Source organism: Mus caroli, chromosome 10 (genome assembly GCF_900094665.2).
Source record: "Mus caroli chromosome 10, CAROLI_EIJ_v1.1, whole genome shotgun sequence".
Lineage (NCBI taxonomy): Eukaryota > Metazoa > Chordata > Mammalia > Rodentia > Muridae > Mus > Mus caroli.
In genome coordinates, this window is record NC_034579.1 from 10,899,266 (window position 1) to 10,922,337 (window position 23,072).

Consider the following 23,072-nt stretch of genomic DNA (forward strand, 5'->3'; position numbering starts at 1 on the left):
GCAATTGGATTGGAGCAGAAGCTGTGTTCCACTCACCAGAAGTCTTAAGATCCTGTGGTGGGTGTTGTGGGTAGCTGGCAAGTGTCAGCCGACCCTGCGCCCTAGCTACCCGGTGCTTTTCTGACCGGAAGAGGCTTGTGGCCCTCACTTTATCCCTTTATTAGTGATAGAGATCTTGGCTGTTTCTCAGTTTCTGAATAAGGATGGCATCAACAAGTGGGTACAGCGGTTTGTGTGGTCAGGTTCTCCACCTCTTTGGATAAACATCAAGGGGTATGACTCCCTTTCTACATTTGGACATGTGGTTATTTTGAATAAAAGTTTTTGAAGTTTTTTGTTCTCCATCTAAATGACTTCATCCCTGTTTTATTTTTACTTAGCTTAACAGTTGACTAGTTAGGAAATATGTTCCCCATCCTAAGGGCTGTCACTTCACTGCGGATGGTTTTCCCTTTGAGTTAATACTGTTTGTCAACTTTGGCTTTAATTTTCTGTCCTTTAGGAGTCATCAGATATAAAGTCACTGGTCTATCAGCATCTACTAAGCACTTCCTCTGTTTTGCTCCAATAATTCCCAAATGTTAAGTCTTGTCTTCTAACAATCTTGGTTTGATTTCTTATAGGAGATAGGAAGGGATGACATTAACCTTTTGTAAGATATCCACATTCCCCAGCATTGATTACCTAAGAGGTGCCTTTCTCCAATGTGTTTTTTGGCTCCTTTGTTTAGAATAGGTTAACTTGAGATGCATAGATCTAAGATAATTTCCCTGAAAACTATTCTGTTACTTGGTATATGTGTTTATGTTAAGGCCATTCTTTGGTTTTACATGAGCCATAAGAAGAGTTAAACTCTGAATGAAAAGTTAAGATATATCTCAAATTTAACCAGAGGCAGAAAAGTAGAAAGGAAATAAAAGACAATACATAGTGGTTCTGAGCTGAAGCAAAGTAACGATAAGCTTCCACAGTACTTGTGGCTAGACATCAGTGTCATTACATCCAGTATAGGACAAACAAGAGAAACAAAAGTACAGAAACAAAAAAGAGAGAACAGTCAGGGTAAGGAGAGAGAGAGACACAGACAGAGAGAGAGAGAGAGAGAGAGACAGAGACAGAGACAGAGAGAGACAGAGGAGAGGGAGAGAGGAGAGAGGAGAGAGGGAGAGAGGGAGAAAGAGAGAAAAGGAGAATGGAATATCTTTGGATCTGGGTCCCTGGGACTAACTTACAGAATCCTGGTTCCCATGACATTCTAGCAGACACAGTGAAAAAAGCTTGTTTTCAATAACCTAGATACTCAAGGAACAGTTACAAACACCACCCCAAATAAGGAGAGACACAATGCAGCCTCCAGCCAGCCAGCTGACTCACCCTGGGAAGCTGTGTACAGGTCAGGATCAACGGCTGGAGCAGCTGGGACAGTCTGTGGACTAGGCTGGACGGCATTACTCGTTACACCTGGGAATCAAAACCAGAGATACGCAAAGTGCTTCATTCCCCAATTAAATATCAGGAAAGCAGTCAAGGGTTGGCAATTATTTCACTATCTCAACATTTTCTTGAAACCTTGATTCTGGTGCATTAATTTGAACTTATTTTACAAACTGGAAAATATGAGTGTTAAGCTTCATGACTAGTGGGTCAATTTTTTTTATTCTTTGAAATTAAGATTTAACTAAATCATTTCCCTCCCTCTAACCCTTCCTATGCACTCTCTTACTCTCTCTGAAATCCACTGTTTCTTTTTCATTGTTGTTACATATTACATATATGGATGTATAAGTAATATATATACATATCCTCATATTTATAAACATAACAATGAGCTGCTCATCCCATATCATATTACTTCCACAGATATGACCAAGTGGTCAACTGCTTCTTAATTCAAGCTTGCCACGTATCTTTAAAGGAAGAGACTCCCTTCCTATCTTCTAATCTCTTAGCCTCTAAGTACCCTGAGGTCAAAGAGACATAATTGTGATTTAAGTCAGCAGAAAAATACAGTTCATAACTGCGTGAAGTTGAATGCTGGAATTATCCAGCTAATGTATTTTTAAGGTGGTATTTTTACAGGTAAATGAGTGATTAGCTTGACTTTCTGTTAAGACTTGTCAAAGCTCTCATATCATATCTCATATCTAGTGCTATGCTCCAGGTACAGACTATTAGTCAGCTAAAAAACATTAGTAAAATGCACTGAAATCGTACAAAAGACTGTACTGATTCATCAGCAGGGAAAGTATATAAAGACAAGCTGACTAATTCCAGAAGCCAAGTGATCTCTGAAAACTCAAAATTCTGTATGCATGTGTCTTGCAAATAAAATAAGTTCTATGTAGTATACCTCTGTCTGCTTTGCTGTTCATGTCTTAGCAGCTGTAATTCCAGATTAACAATCCAATCCTTGTTTTCTTTTTAATGACTTTACAATGCTCCTTCTTTTCTATTTTTTAAAGCACTATTTAAAAAACAACCCAGCTTTTAAAGAAACGACATACAGAACTACTCTGGACGCACCTATAACTGAAAGGCCAGGAGACATGAAATTTATGCTGCACAATTCGGTGAGTTTTTGCTTAATTTTGATGAGTGCTAACAAAGAATATTAAGCAATTAGCATTTGACATACTTTTCCAAACAAACCTTTAAAAGCACATACCAAGTTAACATTAAAAAGGATGTTAAGAAGCAGGTCATGGTGGTGCATGCCTTTAATCCCTGCATTTGGGAGGCAGAGGCAGGAAGATCTCTTTCAGTTTTAGGTCAACCAGGGCCACACAGTGAGACTCTGTCTCAAAAGACATCAAAACAAAACAAACTGAAAGAGGAATGTGAGAAAGTCAGGAGATCTGAGAGGGACTGTTTGTGAAGCCTAGGAGGGCTTCTCAGCCGCCATATCTTAAGTGGCTGCACATGGCTGTGCAAATCCTCCAAGCAGGTAACAGCGCTCCTTCCCCAGCAACTCATACTCATCCATAGATTACATCTTTCAACAGAGTCCTTCATGGGAGGGCACACTTTCTGGCCAGCAGTCTATGGTAACTTTTGAGTAATTATGTGTACAAACCCTATGAACAAGCTGCATTAAGAACACAGTAGGATTCACAGAGGCTGCTCAGTTCCCCTGCAATAGTTCATGTGAATAAGGCTTTAAAAGGCTATATGAGTCTTACTAAGTTATGTCTAGTCATTCAGCTGTCATCCATGCCCGAGGCAGGATAGTCTGGACATATCTCTTCCTGTTTGTCTTGAAGGCCTTTTGCCGACAGCAGGAGCCTAGAATACTGGGATGACATAAGCTCAAAAATACCTGGTAAGTTGGTAATGTTTTTTAGGTTACACCTTTATCCACTAGGTGCTCTAATCTATTTTTTTTTTTTTTTTCTGTTCTGGATTTGGGTAGGACACTCTGGGCAATCTACACAATGATTGCAACTTTTAGACTGTAGTATGCTGGAGTGAGGTGATCCTTTTACAGTGGCACTCCTGGAAGACAGCAGGGAGTTTGCACACTAAGTCCTTTACGTTACTCAGTAATAAAATGCTGTGTCAGAAAGTAACTTCTGGGCCACAGTTATGCAGCATAGAAGACATTTAAACATGCTCAAGAACACACTAACAGTTTTTGATAAGTAATATCTTGTTCTACTGGCCAACTGGCATAGAAATTCTTGAGTAGGGAGACGTAAGAGTTGATTAGGAAGCTAAGGAAGATTGTCTCCCAGCTTCCAACAGAGCCTTGAAATGGAGTGGAGTTAAGAGGCCCAGCAAAGGTAGGAAGACACAGCTACACTAACCTAAAACGACCACCAGAAGCAAAGGTAAGAAAGTATGAGAACGGATATGACTGATCCTCCAGGTAACCAGGGGAAATGGCACTGAGAGAAAAACATAGCCAGGCTGTCAACAAGCAGATGACACCTCACAGAATCCAAGAGCGTAACGCCTTCTCCCTCCAGTTCCTCACAAAGCTCAGGTTTGCAGTGTAGTAGGTGAGAGGTCAAAAGACTAGCAGCGGCTGGGTGTGGTAGTGTACACCTTTAATCCTAGTACTCCTGAGAGAGAGACAGGAGGACAAATGTGAGTTAGGGGCCAGATTATCTACATAGAGAGTTCTAGACCAGCCAGGGCTACATAGTAAGACTCTGTCTCTGGAAAAAAAAAAAAAAGGCTGGCAGTAATAACAGTTGTACCATTTTTATCGAGTTTACTTCTCTGCTAAGGCCCTTTGTGATATAGCCTACAAGAAGCACACATTTTGAGTTTCAAGAGACGTAGTGAACATTATTAATATCTCCATGTGCTCTCTGCTCAGTGGTTAGGCACAGGGGCAAACCCTGCCAAACAAGCACTACTGCCCTCCTTGCACCCACTGCTTTTCTGTGGAAGAACTAAAGCTTGTAAATGAGTACACACTATTCTTTTCAGCTATCTGAAGGATTTCCCTTTGATAAAAGTGTATCCTGGACCTACTACATGAGAGAAGGTAAATCACTCTTAAAGGGAACAAGAGGGGAAACATCTGTTATGTTTATAAACTAAAAATGTTATTGCTTTCTTTTATTTGACAGCTACCAAGTGAGTAAATGTAACAGAAAAAACAGAAATGGAGCTAAGAGGAGATCTGGCATCAAAAATTGAGAACTAAATAGAGGCATGTCACTGAGAAAGCAGGTTTGGATTTGAAAAGGTTTATAGATTCTTGTCTTCCAAGGATCACACACAAGGGACACAGACAGGAGGGGGCACTTTCCTAACTAACTCAATGGAGCCAGAGTCTTGAGTTCAAATCCCGGTTCTTCATTGAGTATGCTTCTTAGAAGCCTTTACTTGTATTTGCTTCTTTGATGAATGAAAGAGGAGGCAAGAAGGGGTAATCAGGTTATAAAAATATGCTACATTTAAACACATATGAACAGGGAGAGGGAGACTGAACACACAACTGGCACATGTCTCAGTTAGCCAGACAGATCAAAATGCACTGTGCATACTAGAACACTTCCTAGAGTCCACCTTCTAATATTTATCATTGCCATGAATATTCTCAACAATAAGTTCTGACTATCAGTGTGGCCACACGAAGCTATCAAGATTTTAATGCTTCCACTATACAAAATGTTAATCTCATATAGGTCAATTAAACAGTCCTCCAACTGAAAGTGTGGTTTGTCGTCTCACACACACACACACCAGGTCCGTATGGATCCAGGGTGAGTAACTTTACTCCAGAGCTGCGTTCACATCCGTTTCTACAGAAGTACCTTTCAGGTAATCTTTCCAAACTTCTACACTGACATATGACGTTTGTCTTGATTCACAAAATAATTCTGAATGCTCATTAACTTGTCACAGACAGCTCTGTCTCTCTGGCACAGATGGCAGAACAGGAAAAAAAGGAAAAGACATGAATCTGTAGAATGCTTATTTTTGTGTCATGTCTAAGTACCAGTCAATTTTATGCTTTCCTCTCTTTTAATAATTAAGCATGAAAAATAGGCATGATACTAACTTCATCCTAGAGAGAAAAAAACACAGGGTGAGGGAGGTAGATGCCAGGTGGGCTCTGGAAGGTTCATAGTCTAGTGGGAACCAGAAGACACTGGGGTCTGGTTCAAATGCACGGCACGCTGCTTCTGAAAGAATGCCAGTGTTTACTCTGTCAGGTGTGTGCTGACCAGAATTGCCCTCCAGCAGATTCACTGGGGTAGCTGGTCTTGCTTAAGCACTCTAGATTAGAAACGACGAATGTTTCCAAAGACTATAAAATATTTAAAACAGTGTTTTATGAAATATATGTACAAAACAAATTCACACTGACTGAACTAGCTATGTCATGACACATACCCTAGAGCCTGTAAGCCAGATGAATAACACTAAACAAAGACTGGGGATAAAACAATCAGTTTCGTCAATAATAAAAGCAATATATTAACAATATACAGAAAACATTAAGTTTTAAAATGGGAGGAAAAAATGTAGTTGCTATTTTAATGGTGAAAATAATTTCTAACTAATTATGAAACCCATACAAGATGATCTAAAAGGTTTTGATGAAGTGAGGCTGGCAAATAAAAGCCCAAGATGTGAGGGCGCAGTGTCATAGCAATAGTCGACATCATTATGTGGACCAAGTATCAGTGGAGTTCCTTCCTAAAAACATTTTGTGTGTGTAAGCCTGAGTGTGGCGTAAGTGTGAGCATATGCAGTGTATGCATATATGTGGATATGGTGCTTGTATGTGGTCTATGTATATGCAGTGTGTATGAATGGCTGTGTGCTGAGGACAGAGAAGGACAATAGATCTCCTGTGTTCTGCTATTCTCTGTCTTCCTTTAAGGTAAGATATCTCAAAAAGCCTGGATCCAGCTAGCAAGCCTCAGCAATGTTCTTGTCAATTCACTTCCAAATGCTGGGGTTATAGCTGTGTATGTGGTCATGGCCAGCTTTTCATGTGGGTGTTGGGACCAGAATTTAGGTCCTCATAATTGTGGAGGGTGCTCTTACTCATTAAGCTATGTGCAGCTTCAGAACTCTGCAGTTTTTATGAAAATGGGAACAGAGTACTGTGTTCATACCTGTGCTGTGTGGCACTTCTGCAGGGGTATTAGCTGGAGCATGTGCACCTGGAGGAATCTGTATGCCACTGTAGCTGCCTGGTGCCAAGTTGCTTGGGTCGTATGCTGAAGATGATGATGGCTGAGGAGGCTGAGTGGGCAGAGAGGTTGCGCCAACATCTTCATTTTCTTCAACATCTGTATATAACACATGGAAAATGTTGAAGCAATTCCACCTATATGTAGCTAATAAGCAGGCTATTTTTTAAAATCATTGTTACATTTTTAAATTTTTAATCTTTTAAAAAGTTTGTGGCTGACAATGAATACCATTTCTTTCGGACAGTGTCCACCAGGTCTATACATTCTTTACACATACGTTTATTTCTATAAACCAAACAAATTTCAAATGAAAACTTAGGACATTTTTGGTAAAATAGATCACATTTGTGCCATCAAAAATGGACTGTTTTTTGATAATTGTCTTTTATTCCCTATCTGCTATATGTAGGCTATTAAATGATTATTTATTACTATTATTCAAAGATTAATAAACAAAGTTTAAAACTGAAATTTTAATTCACATATCTATAATAGGTGATCATATACTTCAATATATTTGGAAAGTTACACTTTTAAAATAATATCATTAGCTGACTTTGAAAACAAACATGAGACAGTTAAAATTTGACAGTATACTTATGGAGAGAGCTACCTTCAGTTTGTAATTTAAAATAACAAAGTTAGATCTATGAAATTTTAAAATGCAATATTTTGCTTTCTATCAAATTTCCGAGTATTTGTCTAATTATATACACCTTTAATGTAAATTATTTAAAAAAATAAATCAAATCACTACATTGAGATAAGCACTTTTCTAGACAATTTGTGAATATATCAATACTTCAAATATACTGAAATCCTTTTCTTAACAATAACATATAGCCATTTTAATATCTGGTAAGACAGACTTCAAACCAAAACTAACAAGAAGAGATAGGGAAGGACACTACATATTCTTTAAAGGAAAAACCCACCAGGAGGATATTACAATTCTAAATATTTACACACAAAACACAAGGGTATCTTATTTCATAAAAGAAACATACTACCTCTCAAATTACATACTGACCCTCACACATTGATATTGGGAAACCAACTCCCAATCTCTTATCAACAGATAGACCATCCAGACAAAATGAAAGAGAGACATGCTACAGTTTAGTAACATCATAAATCAAATGGACCTAACAGACATCTACAGAGCATTATACCCCAACACTACAGAGCACACTTTCTTTTCAGCAGCTTGGACTAGAAGAACTGAATCCTATTTGGCTACCATGGACTAAAGTTGGATATTAACAACAGAAGAAATAGCAGAAAGTATAAAATGTTATGGAAGCTAACTCACTAGTGAATGTAAATTGGGTCAGGATAGTAATGAAGTAGGAAATTAAAAATACTTTAGAGTTAAATGAAAATGAAAATTGATCATTTGCAAACTTAAGGGAACAATGTAGGCAGTTCTAAGAGGCAAATTCATAGCACAAAATGCTACATCAAAAAAGTGAAGACATCTCATACTAGTAACTTAAAGATCCACTAACATCAGATTTCCTCAAATTATTCCATAGAACTGATACTGAAAGAACATTTCCAAACTCTTTTTATAAAGCCATTATTAAACTAATGCCAAAGCCACACACTCAAAATAAAAATTCTCAATAAAATACATGCAAACTGAATTTAAGAGGGATTATCCACCATGATCAAGTTTGCTTCATCCTGAGATACATACATATACACACACATATTCAAACAACATATATAAGTCCATAAGTGTAAACTATATTATAAACAAGACTGAAAGACCAAAACACATCATTTCATTATATGCAAAAAGGCCTTTACCAAAACATAAGATCCCTTCATGGTAGAGGTACTGTGAGGCTAGGGATAAAAGGGACATATTTAAATATAGTAAGATAACTACAAGTTCATATCCAGCATCAACTTAAATGGAGAGAAACTCAAAGCACTTCCACTAAATCAGGAACAAGACAAGAATATTCTTTATTTTCCTATTCAATAAAGTACCTGAAGTTTTGCTGGAGCAATAATGCAAATGAAGGAGAGAAAAGGATATAAATGAGGAAGAAGGCAAAGTATCCTTGTTTGCAGATACAATTGTATGCATAAAAGATGATAGAGACTCCACTAGGAACCTTCTACAGCTGATAAATACTTTGAGCAAAGTAGCAGGATTTAAAAAAAGTCAACACAAAAATCAGTAATATTCCTATACACCAATGATAATTAGGCTGAGGAAAAAAAATCAAGGTAACAGTATCTTTTACAATAGCACCCCAAAATATACTGGGATAACTACCCAAACAAGTATAAGACTTGTATGAAATAAACTTTAAGACACTGAAAAAAGAAACTGAACATAACAGAAGATGGAAACATCTCCCATGCTCATGGATTGGTAGGATTAATATTGTGAACATGACTATCCTACCAAATATAATTTACACATTTAAGAAAAATCTTCATTGAAATTCCAACACAATGCTTCACAGAAACTAAACAACAACAAGAAGAATGACCTTCAACTTTATATGCAAACACAAAAACCTCAGGATAGTTAAAATAACTGAATAATAAATGAACTGCTGGAAATATCACTACTACACATTTCAGATTGTATTGTGGAACTTTAGTAATAAAACAGCATAATATTAGGAAAACAGAGAAAAAGGGGGGGGGGGGAGAAGGAGATAGACAGTCATTGGTCAATCGAAATGAACTGAAAACCCAGAAATAAGGTCCCAAAGCCCACACACCTATTTTTGANAGACAGTCATTGGTCAATCGAAATGAACTGAAAACCCAGAAATAAGGTCCCAAAGCCCACACACCTATTTTTGACAAAAATGCCAAAAATACATACTGAAGAAAATACAGAATTTTCAACAGGGCTGACCACTTTGCACTGAATCAATGATAGGCTCATCCCTGCAAGAGATTAATTCTGTCAACAGTTGTCTTAGTTAGGATTTCCATTGCTTTAAAGACACACCATGGCCAAGGCAACTCCTAGAGAGGGAAACATTTCATCAGAGCAGGTTTAGTCTATTACAATCATATTAGGAAGCATGGTAGTATGTAGGCACACATGGTGCTAGAGGAGGAGCTGAGAGTTTTGCATCATGATTCAAAGTCAATGAGGAGAGAATCATGTCCAAAGGATGCTAGGAGGAAGCTCTCTTCTTTAGCAGGTAGAGTCTAAGCATTGGAGACCTCCAAAGCCCACCCCCACAGTGACACACTTCCTCCAACAAGGCCACACCTCCTTAAAATACCACTCCAGATGGGTCAAGCATATTCAAACCACTATATTCCATTTCCTAGCCCCCAAGAGGCTTGTTCAAACACATGAGCCTATTGATGCTATAATTAGCCAAAGCATAATGCAAAAATACATTTAGTCCAACGTCCAAAATCCCCACAGTGAATCACAGACTCATCAATTTTTAAAAGCCCAAAGTTCAAAGTTTCTTCTGAGATTCATGTAATCTCTTTAACTATAATCCCCTACAAAATCAAAATAAAAAAGCAGCTCAGATACTTCCAACATATGGCAGAGGATATATATTACCATTCCAGAATATCATAGGCAGGAAATACTTGACCAAAGCAAGATCAAAACCAGCTGGTTAAACTCCAAATTCTATGTCTCCATGTCCTATGTCAAGGTCTCCAACTTCAGATCTCCAACTCCTTTCCATTCTTGTTGACTGCTGTCACTTAGGTTAGTTCCACTCCATGTTAGCAAATTTTCCTTGATGGGTATCCCACAACTCTGACATATCTAATATCTTGGGGTAGCCAAGGCAACTTCAACTTCACAGCTACTTGTTCAAATGTCTGGGATCCACACATGATCTTCTGGGCTCCTCCAAAGGCTTGGGTCACTTCCTCTGCCTTTTAGGCTCTGATTGATTCCACTCCACTGCTGTTGCTGTTCTCGGCGGTCATTCCATGGTACTGGCAGCTCCAATACACTGGGGTCTTCCATTGCAACTAGTCTTTACCAACTGCCTCTCACAGGCTCCCTTCATTTTGTCAAACTTCAACTTTGCATGGCCCCTTCAGTCCTGAGCCGTCAACTGCAACTGAGGCTGCACCTTCACCAATGGCAGTCTCTGGTCTCTCACAGTGCCAACCAAGCCTTAGCTACTCTCCATAGGTGATTCTTACACCTTACCAAGTCCAGCTGATGCATGAAGTACAACCTTGATTATCTCTGGAACACAGATTCTCTGTACTCTCAGAAAACACTCCACAAGATTTCACCTCAATGATGCTGGTCTCTTAATCACTGCTAATTTCTTAGTTCCAGCTAACCAGCATCAATTGGCCCAGTAGTCCCTACTATTCTTGAATCTGAAGCCAGAAGCCTGTGACCAAAACTCCCAAGTTCTGCTGCTTGCTGGAGCTGGAACATGTCTCTCTTAGATTACATCATCACCACCTTTCTGTTTTCTAATTTATTGCCTAAGCTTGGCTGTCCTGGAACCTGTTCTTTAGATTAACCTTGAGCTGAGAGATCTGCATGCCTCTGTCTTATGAATGCTGGGATTAAAGGCATGTAACAGCATGCCTGGACTTAAGCTTTTCTCTACTTAGAACTTGCTCTGTCTCAGGCTGGCCTTGAACTCAAGAGATCTGCTTGCCTCTGTCTCTTGGATTAAAGGCATATACCAACATGTCTTGACCTAACCTTTCATTATAGATATTAATCAGGTTGAAAACCAAGAACAGGCATAACTATTCCTTGTCAATTTGATACATCTTATATACAAATGAAAACAACTAGGTTATAATAAAGCCTAACATTCTCATTCATTCATTCATTCATTCCTCTCTCCTTCCCTCCCCTCCCCTTCTCCTCCTCTTCTTCCTCCTCCTCCTTTTCTTCTTCTTCTTCTTCNCCTCCTCCTCCTTTTCTTCTTCTTCTTCTTCTTCTTCTTCTTCTTCTTCTTCTTCTTCTTCTTCTTCTTCTTCTTCTTCTTCTTCTTCCTCCTCCTCTTCCTCTTCCTCCCCCCCCCTCAAGTTTAGCTGGGTGGGAGCTTGCCCTAAGAATAGGATTTGGTTTCATTCTACCTCTTTGTGCCCCTTTACTTTGAACCATACATTTTGTATTTTTCCTTTCTAAGCTTGCTATGCTTGATCAAATGCTCTTCATGAGAGTAAACCAAAGGGCTAAGTCTATGCTGGGCTTTCTTTGAGACTTCCTTTGTCAATACAATTAATATAAATTTCTTTACTTTAGTCTCAGGTAGACTCTTCAGACAAGGGCAAAAGCAACATTCTTCATCAAAAATCATTAAGAACGGTCTCCAGAGGTCAAATCACTCTCAGCACCAATGTCTTCCAAATTCCTTCTAGGAATTATGCCCATTAAGTCCCACTTAAAGTATTTCACAAATTTTTAAAATTCAAGTCCCCCCAAAATACATTCCTACAAACAAAAACATGGTCAGACCTAACACAGCAATGCCCTAGTCCCTGGTACCAACTTCTGTCTTGGTTAGGGTTTCAATTGCTATGAAGAGATATCATGACCAAGGCAACTCCTAGAAAGGTTACCTAGGGCTGGTTTATAGTTTCAGAGGTTTAGTCCTTTATCTTCCTAGCAGGAAGCATGGCGGCATGCTGGTAGATATGGTGCTGAGAGTTCTGTACCTTGATCTGAAGGCAACCAGGACAGACTGGCATCCTCACGAAGCTAGGAGGAAGTACTCTTCTTCAGTAGGCAGAGTTGGAGCATAAAAGGAGACCTCCAAAGCCCACCCTGATAGTGACACATTTTTTTGAACATGGCCACACCTCCTAAGAGTACCACTTCCTATGGATCAAGCATATCCAACCCACCACAGCAGTCATTACCTACCTGTACTTTCCTGTCTAAGGGGTAACACTCTGCAAAATTTTCCCTCTTCTTCATTAACATGCCATGTTCTGGTTTTCTTTATGTAGCCCTTTCTAGGTGGGACTGTTTCATAGCAACTTCCTGGTATTCTGGGTCTTACATTCTTTCTGCCCCACCTCCCGCAATGTTCCCTGGAGCCACAGAAGCTCAGCATCTTTGTCACATTTGTCAGTTGATACATACATGCAACCTTGTACAGGTATGCTTCTCTTTGTAGAGAACTATAACTTAGAGTTAATGGGAGGACCACATTTACATCTGGAGGTTAATAAAATGAGTTGAAAAAAAGTATTTATTTCATTAGTGTAAATCTATTTACTAGGTAGTCCTAGTAAGAATAATGTCAAAGAATAGTGTCAAAGAGGATTTCACCCCCCCACCCCCAACACACACACACTTTTTTGTTTATTTAATTTTCTAGAGGTAATATCTGGCTATATAAACCTGTCAGTCTGTCTTCTGCTCAGAGAAATCCTTTAGTCTCAGTTTTCCAGTGTGGTAGAATTAAATGATAGGCAATGCCACCACACCCAGCTACACAGAAAATTAAAAGAGCAGATAATTGCCAGCCTATTTAAACTGTTCCAAAGAATAAAAAAAAAATGGACGAGAAAATTTCAAGTTTTATTTACAAAGTATATTTATTTATCTGTACATGAGTCTGTGTCATATATGTCCCAGTAGTGTAGGTGGCCACAGAGGCCTGAAGAACTAGATCTGAAGCTGGGGATACAGTGTTCCTGAGGCAGTCCATATGTATAACATTTTAATCCTCTTAAAAAAAAATCTAGGTCAATTCTAGTTATAAATATCATCAGTGCAAACATAATTACAATAATAGCAATGAATGGAATTCACTTATGTAATAAAAAACATCATGACAAGTGAGATTTAGTCACAATGAAAAGTTATTTCAAAGTTGGAAAGTCTCATCACCCTATTCAATACAATGAGAAAGTAAGTTAGACTAGCTAACAAGATACTGAACATAAACACATATACCTGTTTGCTTACTGAACATACTAGATATGAAATTCACAAGCTTAAAGTATATATTACCTAATCCTTTAAGAAGCTTAATGATCCTATAATAAATGATGATCTCCACACATGTTCCCAAATCACTTCATAAAGCAAGGATCATTCGGACTTTACTCAGTTCAGAGAATAGTGCTATTCTCTTCTAATTTATTTTATTTTAAGTTATTGACTATATGTCTAATATTTTTTTAAAGTGAGAAACATTTTCTCCTTTCTTTTTTTTATCCCATATTAACTGACAAGACAAGTAAAGATAAAGATGTTTATATTTTTCATTATTAAATATTATAAACCAACTTACTATGTAATAATGTCAAAAATCTCCTGTAGATAGTTTTCTTTTTTTTTTTTCATAAGTCAAGGGTAAAACACTATTTTATAAACTGTATGGGAAAAACAGAGGCTCTATCTATGTGTGCATGTATCCATCCATCCATCCATTCATCCATTTATCCTATCTGTTTGAAAATTCATAAAATGATGATGTCTGTAAAGCTAAACAAAAGCTAATGTATTTACTCTCTGAGTCTTGGTAGGCCCTAGGAAGATGAGTATATGAAAGTGAGAACTCCACTTCCCACTTTTGTATGCTCTGTAACATGATACTGAACATAACCACATATACCTGTCTGCTCACTGCCCAGTCACTTCTCCATTGTAACAGCAGAACTGAACATCTACAAGTATATGAAATTCACAAGCCTAAAGTATTACCCCCTTCTCCTGCCAATACACGACAAATCAAATAAATACATAAAAATATCATAGCACTAAGACAATATTCTTTGGAGTTTGGGAACTTTCCTATGCAGGGATGAAATCTAGGCAGATATAGGAGTCAGCCAAGCCGCTTAGCTAACACAAACAGACAGAACATGGAAAGCCTTAATCTTACTTGTCCCTAAATTCCTGGTTTTTTAATTACTATAGATGAAAAAAAATGCTAGGACCTTCTGAAAACTTTGAAATCTCTGAAAACTTAAGATTCTACTAAAACATTTCTACTAAAGACTACTAAAACTTAGGATTAATATATACATACCATTCTCTTCCTCTATTCCAACAGGGCCTGCTTGAGGAGTCTCCCCATTCTTTAAGCAGTTATGAATATATGTTGCCTTCCACCTTGCATACTTTCTATGTTTCACATTCTAAAAGGGAATATATTTGCAGCACCATTAGACCACGGTAAAATTAAAAAAGAGAAGTACTTAACACGTCCTAAGCCACCCTTCTAAGAGTCTGGTCGTCTATATTCTATTGCTCATTCTTGAGTGGTTAGGAACTGGCAAACGCCATGAGAAGGTATGTTCACTAGAACACTATCACATCACATCACATCACAAAGTCTGCAAGGGACGCATATGTGTGTCTTGCCAGCAAAATTTCTAACTCTTGGGTACCTAGAGAAATTGGTTAAATGAAATTTTAAGATAAAATATAAAAGAAACCGATAATGGTTCTATATATATATATATATATATATATATATATCCTTGAAACTGAAAATAAGACTTACACGATAAAAATAATATGGTGGTTAATTTTAATTTCTATGTTGTCATGTATTACCTAAGTTCTTGATTTGACCACCTCAGTTCTTAAGCAGGGGTGGCAGAGAATCTCATTCTGTTGTCTAAAGAGGAACCCAAAACACCACTCAACTAAGGAGCCTGGAGCGCTTTCCTGCTTCAGCCCAAAGACTGGTTTCCCTCCTCCCTGTCTCCCCAGGTGTGACCGCATTCTGCTCCATTTCTTTAACTAGCTTTTCAAAGCAGCTGTCCACACTCACCGTTTTTTTGTCTAGCTCACTGGCCTGTGTGCTTGCTTGCTTGCTTGCTTGCCTGTCCAGTCACACACACTACCCCTTTATACCTTTGGTGGCATGCTCTGTACCTTGTCACAGGAGCTTTTGTTCTTTTTGATGTCACCAATAACCTACTCCTCTTTGGCAAGCTCAGAGGTCATTCCCAGCCTCCCCTTGTCAAACCTGACAGCAGTACATTAAACCCTGGAGTAGAAACATTACTTTGGTTTGGTCTTCCAAGACAAACATGACATAAAAAGGTGTAGAGAAGGGCAGGAGAGACTGGGGAGAAAGAAAGGTCTGTGTCATCAGAGAGGTGGAAATAAAGAGACATCGGGATGAGTAGAAAATCAGTCTGTTTTGGGTAAGAAGATCATGAATGAGGTGGATAAGAGAAACCCAAAACAAGTTTTTGCCAAACACTATATACCACTCCCTATATTATAAAACACTTCTATATATTTTCCTGTTTGGTCCTCACAACCACCTTGTAGAGCAAGCAAGTTATACTTTTCTTCCTCTAAGTCTGAGGCATTATAGGACCAGGTGAACAAAACCACACTTTGGTATGGCACTCAAAGCTTTCCCCATTCACATCTCTGCTTCAGTCTCATCCATGCCATTGCCTGCAATCCAGAGAGGCACTGTTCCTCACGATGCTCTGCTCTCCCTTTCCTACTACCGTCACTGTGTAGTCTAATGTCTCCTCTCCTCCAGGCTCATCCCTGGCTTGCAGGAAGTTAATAATTATTTGTCATCTTCTCACGGCAGACACTATGCTAACTGCTGAGAGAGACAGGATGAAGGAGACAGCACAAACATTACATATACTCCAACACGAAGGCCAACAGTAACTGGCATCAAAGTTCTACTGATAGTTTCTACTGGAGAGGGACACCACATACTTTACCATCAAGAAACAAGAGAGAAAGGCCAGGTCCCACAGTATCCTTGGTGGACGTGTTTTCAATGGCCTAAAATAGTTCTACAAGGTCCTACCATTTCCATGTACTGGATGTGAGGAAATGAGCATTCTAAAACCTGGATATTTGGAGAGGCCTTATCCAAACCCACAGCATTATTTCTTCACCTTTTCCTTTAGGATTGATTCATTTCATCATTACAGAGCTATCAATAGTGATGATATTTTAGTAATAAAGCCAGGTACATTATTAGAAATGATTTTGTAAGCTACAACAATCATGACCATGATACAATTTGCAATTCAGATGCAAACAGAAGAACTACAGGGAAATGACTTTTGAAGGTCAATTACTTAATGCATGTTTAAGATAACAGCTGTAGTAAAAAAAAAAAAAGGAAACCTGCAAAAACATGAATTGGATTTTATAGAAGTTAACCTTGTGTGTAGATTTAGTATATATATGACTATAAGATTCACTCCTAGCTTCATATTGTGAGAAGTTTAAACCCTTCTGGGTACCTTTACTAAATATGTTAAGTTTTATGAAAATATTAGTTTAAGCTTAAGAGGGTTTATTTTATAATTATATAAAGATTCCCCATAGCATATAAAGAAAAAACTTTGTTTTTATTCCCTATTTTCCAAAACCTTGGCATAAATAATATCTCGCAGATATTTCTGGCAGTGCTTAACGAGTCAATGCACATTTCATACTGTTGAAGTAAAAATAACCAACACTGATGATACACTGCATTTAAAGAGGCGAGTAAGATGTCAATAGCTGTAAAATCCAGTCGCTCCCTTTGGCTGAGGAAGACATCCTTTCTGGGAAACAGGAATTGTAAAAGGAGCTTTTACTTTTGCCCTGGCCCCAAGTTCCTGTTTTGTAACTGAATTGATGAAAATCACTGACAATGGCAAATGTTAGCTGGTAGGGTCAGCAGCAGACGCAAAGGTTCCCACTGCGTTCTCAGTTCATTGCCTGCACTCGCCCTCTGTGCCTGGACTGGGAGGGAAAACACAAAGCTGGCTCAGGTGGTCTTGAACTACGTGCACACAAGGAATGAAAAGAGACTTATTTAAAAACAAAAACCACATTAGTGCCAAAGGTGCCAACTTGAAAAAGCCAATATAGTCTATTTTCAGCACATTCAGCTTCACTCGGGAAAGCTCCACTGACTTGCCTTTAATTCTTCCTTCTTGACTTTTTGTCTTGAACTTACTAGATCTGACATTACAAATATCCTCATCACTCATGCTAACTGCTGTTATCAAGGTCAGATATTTCTGAGCATTTCTGTGCTCGCCCTCACTAGACACTGCTTTCTGGACCCTGAGACAAGCTCTGTCCCTCCCACTGCTTTCATCTCCATTTGCACTTGTTTTACTGGATCTCTAGGCTTCCTCATTTTCTTTTTACCCTGATGACACTGCAGTAAGTCCTTGCTTGTTCTTGTTATGCAAGGCCTAGACTGCCACCACCTAGCTCTTAGATATCCTTCCTTTCCCACTTAGCCTCCACTCTCTTATCCAGTGTGGTGGTTTGAATGAGGAGACTGGCACCCGGGACCCATGTTTGCATGCTTAGTCCCCAGGCATAAACTATTTGAAAGGATTAGGAGACATGCCCTTGTTGGAGGAGGTTTGTAGCTTAGGGTGGCCAGGTCCAGGTTTGCATTTTCTTTGTGCTATTGCCTGATATAAAGCTTTGAGCTGTTTAGCACCATGCCTGTCTGCTTCCTGCCATGACGATAATGGACTAAACTTTTGAAACTGTAAGCTAACACCAATTTAAACGTTTTCTTTATAATATTTGCCTTGGTCCATGATGGTTTTAACGACATACAACATCGTCCCCAATTTACAACTTCTGTTCAAACCTCTTCCAAACCCCTCAATACTAAACCGTCTAACCCAACATTTCACTTGTAGGCTTGTAGCCTTCCTTACATGCCACCCCCACCCCATTCCCCAATCCTCCCTATTGTTTTATTATAGAATATTTTCATATTAGAAGAAATAAGTTCCTTATAGTTCTAAATTAATAAACTTATAATGATCTCACACACCTCAATGCTGTATTCCAACTGGCAATAAGCCACTACTCTACACTTTTAGAGTCTTAATGTTCAGCTCCATTTCTGATGCCCTCACTAAGTTTGTTCCTTCTCATGACAATTCTTTTTTAATTTTGCTGTTTTTCTGAGTACTAAACTTAAACTAGGTTGGCCTTGAACTCTTGATCCTTTGGCCTTTGCCTCCTGAGTGCTGGGTTTTGTTATATGTTACCACACATGGCATGCAACACCATTCTTGATAGCCGCTCACGGCTAAGCTCTCAGGCATGTGGACATCATCCAATTCTATCGGTCTATGACAGGCATACAATCACAATATGACTGCTTACAGTCATGCCCTCCACTACTAATTCTGGTCTGAGCAAGCAGCCTCTAATATTGATTATTCAATGTCTGCTTTCCCTATTCAATCCTGGTCTGCTATACTGAAAACAGCAACTGTGTCAATAAAGACAATTTTTATCAACTAAGTCTGAATTCCCCTCCTCATCTTATCCTCTACTATCTTCCTTTTTTTATTTTCAATTCAGTCGCAGTATCGCCCTTGCTACCTCCAGCCCAGGGAAGAGTAGCTAACAGTAGCTTCAGAATCATGACAGCACTTGGTGAGAAAGCATGGGTCCCGCATCATTTGCCTCCTCCTGGACCCTGGGATTTTCTCTTACAGCTTCCAGGCTTGCTAAAATACAGCCTGATTCTCAGCAAGGCCTTCACTGAATCAATTTACTTGCCAATTCTTACTTCTACCTTCAGTTTCTCAATTAGAGCTATCATTTGATGTCTTTCAGGAAAGTGATTCCCAGTCCGGGCTGCACTGCTACTGTCCAGAAAAGGTACCAAGCAATGTGTGAAAGAATCACTTGATACACTTGGAATTCATTCCTTCTATCAACTACTGTAACAATCCTCAAGCTGGGCATCAAGAAACCACATTTAAAAATCGTTGAAATATGGCAGTACACTTTTTGTGTTAATAAATATAAATTTATTAAACTTGAATACATACTCTGACAGGTTTCAGTAGATAGTATTGAGAATATTTATGAAATCCCCAAGTTATGAATAGAAGTTCAAAAAAAAAAAAGAGTAATAATCTCTTAGTGCCTGCAGCATGTTTACCTTTGGTCCTTATGATGTATCATACAAACAAGAGGTGTTCTATATAATGCCAGGAGCAATAAAATATAGTAAGAAATACTTGAGAAAGAAGCATAATAACAACTGTATGCTAGAGTACTTATAATTACTTATTATATATATTTCTTGACAGCTTTAGACAAGAGTTTTATAGTTGCATAAAGCTACCATAATCTCACAAAACAAGATTTTGAAGAGGAAAGCAAAATTTTAATACAAAAAATAATGACAATTCAATCTACATATTTGGATTTAACTACTCTATTATTATAGCACTGGAATGTACATTTAAGTTAGATTTCCAAACAAAGTCTTTCACAGCAAAGTTAACTATTGAATACTATAGTTTTACTAAACTTATAGGAAAGTTTTAATAACAGTATATACTATATCATGTAGATACATTATATCTAGTCAAGATACTCCACATATCTTGTAATCATCTTCCAACTGTTTAAGATACTGTCTTCCTATCTTTTGTTCCTTCAGACAGAAGATAATCTCATATACAGCAGAAATTACGATCAGGAATACTCATACACAACAGTACTGTGTGGTTTATAGTCACAACACCTTGTCAACTGAGCCAACAATGTCTTCTGCAGTCATTTCTCTACACAGCAGAGGTCGAATCTAAGAAGCTGCATTATTTAGTCATATTTAGTAATCATAGTAATCATGTCTATTTAATTTCAATCTATAAAGGCTATTTTTTTCTGACCCTAACATAAAAATCGTTAGCAGTTATAAACTGTGTATTGATTAGAACTGTTGGCTGTTTCTTCATGCTTGCTTCATGTTATGCAGTTTAAGCAGCAATGTTATAGACTATTTAATACTGAATAGGATCCTCTAGGTGCTTCAATACTAGGGATGGCAGGTTTCACATCCTGGTTAAAAAGTCCATATTCTTCCTTTTGAATTTACTGTTTTTCCCTTTGAAGATATTAACTAATCTGAGGGAAGATACTTAACAGAGTCTAGTACTATAAAGAACTTTTCTTCCATCACTTGTTTTATTATATTTAGCACTATGCATCCATTGATTTGTAAACATAGGTTAGTGTCTATCACTATCAGACTTGCACTGATGCTCCAATTTTTTGTCTCTTTCTATCTCATACATCCATCCACACACCCACCCACCCACTCACCTATCCATCCAGAGATAGGGTCTCAACACAGCTTAGGGTGGCCTCTAACTTATAATCTTCCTACCTCAACTCCGAAGTGCAGTATCATAGGTGTGTGCCAGGCTCACTTTAAGTCTTTATATAGACAACAGGGTCCTTTTAAGGAGGCTGCTAGGTTTCTCAATTATGCCCACACATTATAACTTGTTAGCACAAGAAGGTCCAACCTAATGCAGTATTTTTGTGACCTGAATTATCATTCAGTCATTGGTATAAGAACACTGGTTCATGTTAGAAAAGACTGGTATTCAAAAACAAATCAGGTACTCAGGGTGTTCTCTGCTTCTTGGTCTTCATTGTTGTTAGACTGTCTTGAAATTGAGAAATAGGAACTGGGTTGTATATGTTTTTGCACATATTACATACCCAGTGTAAATATGTACTCAGGAAAACTTGCTAACTACATACATAAATCATACTATGTATACATATGCACAAATATTATAATAGAAACCAATATATTCAGAAGCATGAATTAAGATCCTTTAATTTTGCAATACAATCCACCCGCCTCTCTCTTCTTGGGCTAATGTCTTCCAGTGACAGACCTGCTTCCCTCTTTATTTACCCATTTGCTCAAAAGCAGAGTAAGCTGCTGGATAACCACTCCAAATAAGTCTAGAAATAGTTCGATAATGAAACTTTTGCAATAAGATATATAATTTGAGATGTACAAATGTTAAGTATATACATTATAGAGTCGATTAAGAGATGCCAGTGTAAACCATAAACTTCTCAATATATATAATTTACAACTAAGCAAAACTTTTTATAGCCCATTCGAGATCCATTTCTCTTGACTCCCTAAAAAATACCTTAAAAGTATTTTTTCATTTTTTTTATTACAATGAACTTGTCTGTAGCTATACATTATATACAAGCAACCATGCACAGTACACCACTTGATTCTTCTTTTGATCAGCATATCTACAGGTTTTATCTATATTCTAGGCTACAAGTTGCTGATTCTGTATTATATTGAGTAACATCACAAGTTTGTTTAATATTTATTCAGATGTAGATATCTATGTTGTGTCAAGATTTTGGCTGTTATAAGTAAGTTTTCAATGAGCAAGTTCTTTTTCTAGACATATGTTTTTATTTCTCTTGGGTAAGTATCAGAAAAGGAATTGCTGGGTAAAATGGTGGGAGTCTGTTTAATTTTATAAAACCTGCCAATTCTTTCCACTAAGCAGCTGTAACATCTAACATTTCCACCAAGCAAAGTCTGAAAGGTCTGGTTTTTCTTCATTCTAAACATTTCAGGGCCAGTCCTTATTTGTCTGGTTAATTTTACTGATTGTTAAAGAAACTGTTTGCTTTTTACAGTCAGTGACTGAGGTTTTTAAAATCTCCAACAATGATGATACACTTTTAAGGATTTCATGTAATTTGAAAATCCTATTATTAAGTATCCAGACACTTGTAACTGTACATTTTCACATGTACAATTACACATGGGAACAATCTTTAAGCACGTGAATATTCTTTATGAAGCGACCCTTGACTACTATGAGATGTCTTGTGTTGCCATCACTAATACGTTCTTTAAAGTTGACTTTGTTTGTTATTGCTACTTGCCTTCTGGTCACGTAGTATTTATCGGACATGTCTTTATCTATACTTTCACATTAGAAAGAGCAGCCAGGGCACCTAACTGCTGAGCTGTCTCTCCTGCCCATCGCTTATTTTTCTCAAGGAACTATCACATGCTATCAATAGAATTCTGGGGAACAATTTTGTAATTTCTGCCCCCCCATTCCTTTTCTTTAAGCTCTTAAATATTCAATTACATTATTTTCTGGTTTGTCTATCTCTCTCCTTTTTTTAAGTGAAAAATCGAGTATTTTTCAAAGTATTGCTATCCTGTGTGGAAAGTATTTCATTTGATTTTCAAAACATATTTAGAAAAAAAAAATACCTTTTTTTTTGTTTCTATTACTGTTCTGACAGACATGCTTTTCTGAATAAATGATGCAATCAGAAAACTGATAACAAGTGTCATTACTTGTCATCAGCTATAAGACAGGAAAAAGCATATACTCACTTCGTCTGTGAGTTCACCAAACACTGTGATAACATCTATTAAAAGGCTGGCAGTGTAGAAGGACTTGATCATGTTTCTGGAAGAGAAAGGGTATTCTAATTTAAATTAAAAATCAACCAACCAACATACACTGAAATGTAGTCATGTACCCGTAAAAGAAAAAAAAATCTATGTCCAATTTTCTAAGGAACCGCCAGACTGATTTCCAGAGTGGTTGTACAAGCTTGCAATCCCACCAACAATGGAGGAGTGTTCCTCTTTCTCCACATCCTCGCCAGCATCT

At 37.8% G+C, this 23,072-nt stretch overlaps 1 protein-coding gene across 1 annotated transcript in view; it reads right to left on the bottom strand.

Moving 5' to 3' along the window:
* The window catches only part of Vta1 (vesicle trafficking 1), a 52,087-nt gene that overhangs the window by 6,536 nt on the left and 22,479 nt on the right, over window positions 1–23,072 (bottom strand). The window contains exons 4-7 of the mRNA XM_021174648.1: window positions 22,790–22,865; window positions 14,645–14,753; window positions 6,582–6,758; window positions 1,375–1,461 (exon numbers count right to left, since the gene is read on the bottom strand). Coding sequence (XP_021030307.1) covers window positions 1,375–1,461; window positions 6,582–6,758; window positions 14,645–14,753; window positions 22,790–22,865 — 449 coding nt within the window. The remainder of the gene's footprint in view (window positions 1–1,374; window positions 1,462–6,581; window positions 6,759–14,644; window positions 14,754–22,789; window positions 22,866–23,072) is intronic.